Source organism: Silene latifolia, chromosome 11 (assembly GCF_048544455.1).
Source record: "Silene latifolia isolate original U9 population chromosome 11, ASM4854445v1, whole genome shotgun sequence".
In the NCBI taxonomy this organism is placed as follows: Eukaryota; Viridiplantae; Streptophyta; class Magnoliopsida; order Caryophyllales; family Caryophyllaceae; genus Silene; species Silene latifolia.
The window spans coordinates 201233927-201244295 of record NC_133536.1 but is presented as its reverse complement, the minus strand read 5'-3'; the positions used below and the strand labels follow the sequence as shown (position 1 = coordinate 201244295).

Genomic DNA, 10369 nt, shown 5'->3' with positions numbered 1-10369 from the left:
TAGAATTGAAGTGAAAAGATTACGATTTCGATTGAATAATCACAGTGTGCTGATAGGTTTTAAACCCGTTCTCCCCTAAAAATCGATACCGCCAATGTTCGTCTTGTATATTCATATTGAGTTTCGTGAGTGATTAAGTGGACGTGAGCACGGGATGGAGGTAGAGGTTCAGAATAGATGAATTTTATTGTGGATTTTGTATTTAGGAGCTAGAATTACCACTTCATAGTTATTATTACGGACTTGTAGTTAGATCAAGTAAAGCAGGTCCTTTATACCGGGTTCATTACGGCTTTCATGAAGACAATTACACAAAAGGACTTGGGACTAAAAAATGTTTTCCCTTTTTTTTATTCCTGTGCAGGCGGTTTCGGCGGCCATCCATAACCCGGAGGGGCTGTTTCTATTGCAGAAGTCGTTTTTGTTACTCCTGGATTTCAGAGCATGAATATCATTAATATTTGCCAAGTATTTGTGGTACCATAGTTGGGTTTAAATGGCACTTTTTATGATATTAGCTCAGATACCTGCAACATGAGAATTGGTCTTTTTGTAGTACACCAGAATTTCAAGTAACAGAACATATTACTTAATGCATTGTAGTAGATAGATATATTTATTACGCTACTTTGTTATACGGACGTTTCTGATCAGTTGAAAGGCAATTTACGTTTCTACTTCGATGCCTACTAATGAGGTTTGGTAGACGATTAGTCAAATTGGGGCACCGCGCCCGGTAGGACGCGGAGCAACAACTAGTATTTAAGAAAAATGCTGATTTGATTTTGTTTCAATCATCATTAAGCTAATTTGTTTTTCTGTCATTATCGAATCACGGGTCATCTCAGATTGGATTGGGCACAATAAATTACTCCGTATTAGTTATCAGTTTAATTTCAGATCGGTTTCAGTTTACCAAATATTTTAGATTTTATCGATTTAAAGGGATTCGAGTCGGGTGAAAGTAAATTCATCTCTTGCTCATTTCGTGTAAAATAATTGTGCTTATACCGGTCCGGCAAGCAGGTAAGCCAGCCCATCTAAGGCCCTGCCATTCCAAACTTTAGTTGGGCCGAACTTCTTCACCTCCATACCAATTACCATAACCAGATTCACCACCACACTGTCAGCAAACTTACAAAAGTCTCAGTTCCATTTAGACCTGTCGAACGGGCCGGGCAGGTCGGGTCATATACGGATCGGATTAGAATCAGAATACGGGTCAAGAAATAATTTCGAACGCCTTTTTTCATCAACAAAATATTTTTTAAAAATTTTAAACTTATTTAAAATTAATATTTTAAGCATATTTAATGTTTATATTAATTATATTGACATAATTATTAAAATAAAGTTTTTTAATAATTATTTTATTATTAAATGTTATAAAAGTTATATAAATCTGATTTTTAATTGTGTGTAAGTTTAGTATTAAAAAATAATAATTTATATTAATATTTTAATAAAATAATTTATTTACCATTGATCCAACGGGTCGACCCATTCAGGTCGGGTCTCGACCCTAAAATAATGGGTCATTTCGGTTTCGGGTCACCGGGTCGAAATTTCCGGTCTTGAGCCTGAAAACGGGGGGTCGGGTCAAAATTTGACATGTCTAATTCCATTTGATTCCATGCGTTTTTTTAAATTTGCGAGGAAGATTTTTAGAAAAACGTATATAATCAAATGAAACAGTTAAATTATACAGCTTAATCGACTATTCCTATTACGGAGTATTAAAGTTAGTAAACTGAAAAACATAGATTGCCTTCTAATACAGTAATACTACAATTTTTATGTAATATTTTCATGGTTAGATAGTCATTAGTCACACATGACATGGATTTTGAACCCGCGTCTTCGGTACAAGAAAATATGTGGACTGATCAGGCTAACCTACACCATCTCGTCCATTATCCATATGCATACATGCAGTACTAATAAGAATGAGGTATACAAAGCCACATTTTAGCCTATTGTTTCGAATCAGCTGAAAATTACACCTTAAAAGCAATTCATAGCACAAATTCTGCTACACCAGTTCCAAAGAAAATTGCAGAATTTGCTTAGGAGGATATTTATTCTCGGGTCTTTGATTCCTCGTGGCCGCTTCATCTAAGTACAACAACACCGTCCAGATTTTCATCTATAATTCTGTCCAAACAAAGATAGCAAATGTCAGCTATTTTAGCCGGTAAAGGTCATTGAGTCGTGGTATCTCCGACCTAAGGTCAAAACCATTAGGGTCAAATTTGGCGTTCCATTTCTTTTTTCCCCATAAAAAATACATATTCAAGGATATTTTTGGCCAAGGATCAAGACTCGAGAGAAAAGCGCCTAAAAACGCCGTATTTATGACCTTAAGAAGGCAGCCAGGGTCATTTTTTGCATTAGGAAAAGAGAAAAGAGAAGAGACGAAGTTCTTACATTATATTTACAGCTTGCGGACAGAAACAAGCTACGATGGCTACTCATTCATCTCCCTCAATGGATTTTCATAGGAAGCCTTCTCATTTTTCATGATCATATGGAAAGACTTAGCATGATCCTCTTCAACAATCTCTCGAAGCAAAGCATCTTCGATCTTTTCAGCTTGCCATTTCGAAGGGTCATCCACATGTTCTTCACTAAAAATCATACACGAAACCCATTCTTTCCACGTTGTCCTTCCGTACTTGTCTTCTTCCAATGTCCCGGTGGCCAGGAGTTGATACACATACACTATCTTCTCTTGACCGGGCCTAAAAGCCCGAGCAATAGCTTGTTTTTGCTTTGATGGGTTCCATTCAGAATCAAGCAACACTACCCTAGAGGCAGCGGTCAAAGTGATGCCTTCGGCACAAGCATTGATAGAAGCAAGTAACACCTTTGAGGGTCCGCCACGCTCCTCGAACCTATCCATAACCCGTCCTCTTTCAAAGAGCTCGAGATCCCCTTGAAGGACGAGAACCTCGTGTCCCTTCTTCCATCCGTATATCATCTCAAAATATTTGAGAAATAGATTGATAGGTGCTATGTTATGGCAAAAGATTAACACCTTTTCTTTTCTTATGATTGACCTTTGTACTAATCCAAGGACAAATTTCACCTTTGACCCTTTTGTGGGGTCCATCTTGTACTGATCGAGGCTTTCAAGTTCCTCGGCACTAAGGAACTTGCCTGCACAAACCGCGGATCTGATCAACCAAGGATGGATGGAGCCGAGGGTGATCATGAGCTCGAGTTCCAAAGGAAAACCTCGAGCCACATTCATAAATTGATGAAGTCTTACTAGAATCTCATGTTGTAGAGGCGTCGGTTTCATCATCAGGGTGTAACTCTGCAAACCAGGTAGATTCTCAGCGCTTCCACCTTCATAGACATCGATAAATTTGGTCGTGAGGTTTCTCAACAAGTTTAGACCATCAGCTCTTTCATCTAGATCATTTGAGTTGATTTTTCGAGCAATGATGTCCATGAAGACCTTTCTAGCACGGTTTTCTATGGAAGTTCGAGTTTTGTTTTGCCCCTTGATTTTTTTCTTGTACTTGGGATCTAGAACTCGAAGTACCTCGTTGACGAAATTCGGCCTTGCCAAGCAAAGAGTGTTGAAATACTCACCAAAGTTGTTCTGAAACAAAGTCCCTGAGAGTAGAATTCTAAATTCCGTCCCAACCCTCATTAGTGCTTTCCTTAGCCTTGACTTAGTGCTTCTTGGATTGTGTCCTTCATCTAGGATCAAAATACCAGGACTTTCTCGGAGGATTTGACCCATGTACCTACGATGGGCATACTTGGAATCTTCTCGCATAAGCGACATGAACGAGGTGTAACCCATGAGAAGCACACTCGGGTGAGCATGCCACTTTTGTACTTTCTCCAAACAATCAAGCACATGCATGATATCTCCATTTGGGACCACCGCTGAGGAGGAATTACCAACCTTTTGATTGTAAATTCTATCTCGGTAGGTTTTCCGACCATGGATTTGATAAACCGGGACCGGAAATTGCCACTTAATGATCTCCTTATACCATGTGTAGAGTGTAGTCTTAGGAGCAAGAACCAAGGGCCTCTTTCCGGGGAACATCTTCAAGTAACTAATAAGAAAGGCGATGATCAGAAAGGTTTTCCCTGCACCAGGAGAATGAGAAATTACACAACCACCGACTTTTTTGCCTGACGGTTCCATTTCCGAAGGTATCAAAGACCCGGCAAGGTTTCTCCATAGGAACTCGAAAGCTTTCTTTTGGTGATCATGCAACTTTTTCTTTATACTCGGGATTATTCCCCACACGTTGTCATTATCACTTGGTTCAGACATGAAAGTGTCTGAAAAACCAGGATTATGGTAGACAAGACCAGTACATGCCTCATCAAGCAACTTTTGCTCTGTATCATCCTTTTCACCTCTGTTATCTGCCCGTTCATGTTTCGCGGAAAATCCTGTTGGTCGCATCTGAAATAAGAAAAAAAATAAAATTAAGGAGAAAAAAGCAAGTCTTATGAATTGGTCACCTTACACATTTACACAAAAATTTGCATATGAGACGGTCTCATGATAAGAGTACTATGAGACTGCCCAAAAATGAGCCGGTCCCATATTAAAACTAGCATGGTAGCGTCTCATGAGACGTCTAGAAAAAGAGATATCATGAAATTGAAGCTGCTAAATTGTCTTACAAACTCTGGTGAGACGTCTCTGATTTCAGTGATCACATATCCGCACAATCGACAAAGAACCCCGATTTCATCATCTATTATATACACATGCTTACAAGACGGATCTCCATTAAAAAACTTTTCCATCGGGTCACTTTCTTTGGCCTTTGAGTTCTGCACATTTGCGTTTCAGGAGGTTAGCAAAAGCTGCAAATAATTACGGAGTAACCAACATTTAGTGGGAAAGAGTAACACAGTTTAAAGAAAATTCGATACCTCCTCATCAAGATAATATGCCGATGCCAAACAAAGTTCCATTTCTCTGAACAACATTTCAGTTTCCGACTCTTCTTCTTCTTCCTCGGGAGGTGGAGCAGCTTCGTCAGCAGCCTTCTTTTCATACATAGATGACGCGCCTTGGAGATTTTTCCAAGCATCGGTAGGAATAGGCTGTTTATTCTCTATAGTCAGCTGAATGTTCTTCATGTAAGTTGATATAAGATCTTTGTACACACCAATATCCAAGGTTTTCTTTGGACCGCCTTGGGTCTCGTCCGAGTTCTTGTCTCTTCTAGAAGCTCTAGACATAGGATGATGATACCTTTTCATCGGATATTTGTAAGTCTTTGTAGCATATCGAGACCCCCCACCAAAATCATCCAATTCGGATATCTTCCTTGTTCTCGTGGCTCTACTTACTCGGACTCTTCTCCTATAAAACTTCAAAGGGACATTATCGTCAGCGGCATTGAGTCTATTTGGACGCATTTCAGCTTGGAGATCGCTTTGTTCCCGTGGCATCCAACTGTTTTCTTCCAACACGGGAACAATAGCAAGCTGAGTCTTATCATCTTTCTTACTTTGTAATCTCTTACTCTCTTTCTCGCTTAGGAATTTTTTACTCTTTCGTCCCCTTTTTCTTTTGACACATTCGCCCTCACTCTCTTCCGCACTATACAAATCTTTCACAAGCTTCTCGTCTTTCGCCTCAGCCCCAATTCTAGAAAGTAGATAATTATCCTCGGAATATATCTCCACAGCATTATTATCGAAGCCTTGTTCAGGATTGTCTAGGAGCATGCCATCTGTCTCATCATCATTGGCTAGGACAATTGCCAAATCATCATCCATATCCAGTCTCTTCCATCCTATTCGAAGACCAGTCATGTCTGCCGCCTCTAGGCCGATCTCACCCAAGTACCGTTGTGGTTGCACATGCCGGCGTTTTGATCGTCTCAACTCTGTGACCTCACAAACTGAATTTGATTCAACTAAATCTTTCACCTCTTCGGATTGTGGGTTCATATAGTTGTCCACAGGAACAAAAGGGTAAACCGACGAGAAAATTACCCCACCGTCTTTCCTTAAATTTACTGCACTTAAATGTACATCAGTCGAGTAACTGCTACAGCTACCATCCAATATTTGGTACACAATCTTGTTTTGTATTGATAGAACATCAAATATCGTCTTTTTTTCAACAGATGCAACCAACAGCCAAGAAATATCAGAAGCAAACTTTGCTAGAAACAACTTGGTTCTTGATACGGAAGTGCAATCCTCAGCAAGGTTCCACCTGTAAAATGTACCTTCAGAAGGCTTCTGCGGAAGAACTTGAAAGACGGATATTTGGTCGATCCCTACAGATTCAACCTCTTTTTTTAGCTTCTTCCTATCAGTTCCACCATTGTCACTGATATGAAAGAATCTTACGTAGAATTTGCATTCACATTTATTTTCATGTGGAGTCCTCTCTATGGAACTTATTCTAGCGTCAAACCATCGTCCCTGAATTAGAAAGAGCAAATACCGATACCACACATGAGATACTAAACGAGCTCATTAGCCAACAGCAAAAATTAGTGAATGGGAACTCGTCTTACAGTGGGGGATTCTTCAGATGAATCATCTGAATTTTTAGGCTTTGAAAACACGGAAACTTCAGCACCACGTCTCAGTGTGCATGTGCAGTCGATGATAGTTGCTCTTCTTGGCCTTAGCCTAAGAGTTGGTAGAAAAAGTTTTTTCTCATACAAATATCCGAGATCCAGGAAATTAAAGATTATATTTCCGTCATTAATTCGTAGTCTCTCCACAGTCTTCCATGAGCCTTGAAAAAATACCTCAAATGCTGCAATAATATGGCAAAAAAATGTAATAGTTATTTCTTTTTTTTTAAAAAACTACTTTACCTTTGATTAGTATTCCAATTGTTTAGAAGTAAGTAGAATTAAAAGGAAAGAATTCTTACGATACTCGTCAAAAGGGTGTAGGGACTGATGGAGACCTCGTTTTGTCATTTTATCTCGAAAAGATATTTGTACTGCAATTAATTCCCATAAAATTGTATCATTGAATCTCCAAGAAAGCAATAAAGCACAACATACTTTGCTATGAAAAAGTAACAGGTTTAATCAACTAAGTTGATCAATTTAGACTTGTACATTAAGCGACACCATTTGATCGAACTAACTAATAGCTAAACATGTGGAAGCAAAAAGAAAACACAGCAAAAAGATATTTAGTCGCATGTCGTATCCCTGTAACCAAATTTAAAACGTAGCTATTCATTTAATTCGGATTAACCATTTCCAACTCTAATCTCACACGCACGTAATTGAACATATTTAATTTAAATAGTTTCATCAGCTATTTGGTGTGTACCTATAGTTCATCATCATTTCAATTCGCGCTTAATGTACAAATTTACTACCTTAAGCTTTTAATTTAAATAGTTTCATCTCTATGTGCACAGTGCACAACAAGCATCCCGTTATGAAAATTGCGTCAAAATTTTCATCGATCAACTACTAGCTCACAATATTAAAAGCGCAGCCAATTTAGTAGACCATTCCCCCGCGCTACACATCAATCTAGTTTAAATAGGCCTATCAACTATTAGATGCAAACCAATACTTTATAAATCCTAATTCACCGTGTTGCGTAAACATCAACTAAAATGACATTGAACCCATCAACAATTAATGACTTACAATAAAACGAAGAGCTTGATCGAAAAACTTGACATCTAGAAAACTCTTAGAAATTAGTCATAATCACACATATACAAAACCAATCAGATTACAAAAGAACAAAAATAAATTAATGTAGGATTAAGGAATAAATTAGCTAACTACATGAAAAAGATGACTTTTTAACAATCTTACACAAGGACCACAATCTCAACGTCAGCACAGCAGAAGACCTGGTACAACTTCTTCACCTACCATGCTACCAAAAAATAAACCACATGAACATCAATAAAACTTAAAAAAATTAAAATAAATAAAAAAATTAACAAAAGAAAAATGGAAGAAAGTATGATTGATCAGTGGTTAAGATTAAAATAGTGAAAAAAAAAATCAATCATAAAGCTGACCGAATACAACAACATTACCACAGTATCTCAATAGTCAATACCTCATAAACTGCGAGGGTAAGGGGTCAAATGTACGCAGTCTTATCTTAGTGTTTGTAATACAAAGACTATTTCCGAATGACCCAAGATCATCAAATAAAAATGGAAGAAAATATGATTGATCACTGGTTAAGATTGAAATTGTGAAAAAAAATCCAGTCATAAAGCTCATCAAAAATATACCATCATTACCCCAAACCCTCAATGACTCCCGCAAGTTGCAGGGTAAAGGGGCAAAGAGCCAAAGAGACGGTTTCCGAATGACCCAAGATAATCAAATAAATATATTCATTAGAAAAAGTATTGTGCTTTTCTTATTTTATTTTTCTCTCTTTTTTATGTTGATATTTTGTCTAACTGTTTTGAGGTATGAATCCGGATTGTATTCTATCAAAGAAGACAGATTATTACTTAAAAAGTTAGTATTTGACAAAATCAGTAAACCCCCAGAAATGGTATAAAATTTGCCAAAATGGTAACATAAAATCACATAAAAAAATTGAAATACTACCCAATTAACACAATAAAACAGAGCACCTCTGTATTATCAGCATTAAAAAAACTAAATTAAATTCTAAAAATTACCAACAAATTAATTAGTCGTTAATTAATCATAATTATCAAGATCAGTAGCGGAACTAGGAAGGGGCTAGCTAATGAGTAATAAAACATGCGGAAGTTTTAGTTAAAATTTCCGATTTTTCCTATTTTCGAGTTCACCAACCTAATTATAAATCCTGACTCCGCTACTGATATGATCAAAGCAGATGAATATATTAAATAAGAGGTAGCAAACCCAAAATCAAAACTTACCATGTTAGATTAGATGAATAATTATGAGGAGAATAAAATGAAGAAACAAAAGTAATTCATAATTTCTTTATAGTTATAAGAGAATATTATTATTATGATGATGATGAATAAAAGAGATATAAAGAGTGAAAATGAGATTTTGTTTTGTTTTACTAAATTGCAGCATTCGGCTGTGTGCATGAAAGCACGGAAAAAGTTGGAGTAATTGAGGAGAAAGAGAGTGAGTGTGGTTATGAAAAGTCGTTGGGAATCCCGCGGTAAAAGGACCTGCCTTTGTCTCGTTACTTTACTCTCTACTATTCTCACTCTCACTAAATCTCATGGTGTGAGGATTTTCATTAAACAAAGTCAATACATTTATCCGTCTTAAGATAAAACGGGTCAAATAACATATCACTTGTATAGATAAGATAGGTTTTTTATTAATCAATTAGTTTCACTATAGACGGATATATCCGTCTAGAGTGAAAGACGGGTCAAATATGTTTAAAATGGTGATATTTTGGGCCCCATCATGCAACTTGTTGTCTGGCTTATGCTTAAAGTGGAAGGACATTTGACCCGTCTAAAACTATAGACGGATATCTCCCGTCTATAATGAGAAATTGTGTTTATTAATATCTAAGTATTCTGTTTTTGTCTTATTTATGCAAATGATAAAATATATTATTCAACTCATTTTAAGTTTAAGACGGATATTATTCCTCCTAAATGAGAATTTGTGAAACAAAACTTAGCATTTATTGCTAGTTTTGGTAATTGAAGCCCTTGTATTAATAACGTTGCAACAACAATTAATGTTGATAGTGTAGTAACGTAGTTGTTAGGACCTAGGACTGATAAGATTCATATCGACGATTAGATCAGATCAGATCGGATAATTTCGTTTCGATTAAACCGAAGTATATTTTGTTGGTCTGGTCTATGGTTCACCTAGTTATAATATTTTGGTATTTGGTTTGGTCCTCAACCAAATCCAATGGCTTGTAAACCAGACAGTGAACCGCGCATTTTGTTGCCACGTTCACAATCTATAAAACTAAATCGAGAACTACTCCACGGTATTTTAAAGGTACTATCTTTCTCCTAACCAAAGATTAGATCAGATTGCATAATTTAGTCCGAATTAAATTGTGTTGGGTTCCTTATATTGATGATAACATGCCCATTTGATTTGTGCTATCTTAGTTTATCTTTTCAGGATTAATGATTAAATCAAGCATGGATTAAGAAGTGTTGAAGTTGTTAATCATCCCTTTGTATTGAGTCTTAGTGTCATCTAATGTACAAGTGAGAAAGTAGAGTATCTTAGAGTAATAGAAACAGTCAAGACGACTGTTGCTTTCATTAGTAAACAGCTGCTTGGATTGTTGCCACAATTCGTAACACTTGAAGCCCTTTTTATCTTTTGAAAAATCTTTCACGTCTCTTATTTTTCAAAGATAAAACTTCAGATTTTATTAGGAGTTGGTCTTCAATAAAGAGGGTTTGAATAAT

The 10369-nt window shown here is 36.8% G+C and overlaps 1 protein-coding gene across 6 annotated transcripts; it reads right to left on the bottom strand.

The window, feature by feature from the left end:
• Positions 1-1782: 1782 nt before the first annotated feature.
• Positions 1783-9180, bottom strand: LOC141612326 (SNF2 domain-containing protein CLASSY 2-like). Of its 6 annotated transcripts, none has more exons than XM_074431072.1 (8): positions 8873-9180; positions 7779-7872; positions 6893-6964; positions 6525-6772; positions 4918-6429; positions 4663-4815; positions 2428-4438; positions 1783-2154 (listed from the first exon to the last, which is right to left on the bottom strand). In XM_074431072.1, the coding sequence occupies exons 3-7, from the start codon at positions 6939-6941 to the stop codon at positions 2468-2470; spliced, it is 3933 nt and encodes a 1310-aa protein (XP_074287173.1). In that variant the 5' UTR covers positions 6942-6964; positions 7779-7872; positions 8873-9180; the 3' UTR covers positions 1783-2154; positions 2428-2467. The 6 variants fall into 6 exon arrangements, with proteins under 6 accessions (XP_074287173.1, XP_074287172.1, XP_074287177.1 ...); XM_074431071.1 differs by having other exon boundaries at positions 7809-7872; positions 8873-9160; XM_074431076.1 differs by having other exon boundaries at positions 1783-2146; positions 7809-7872; positions 8873-9160.
• Positions 9181-10369: the final 1189 nt, after the last annotated feature.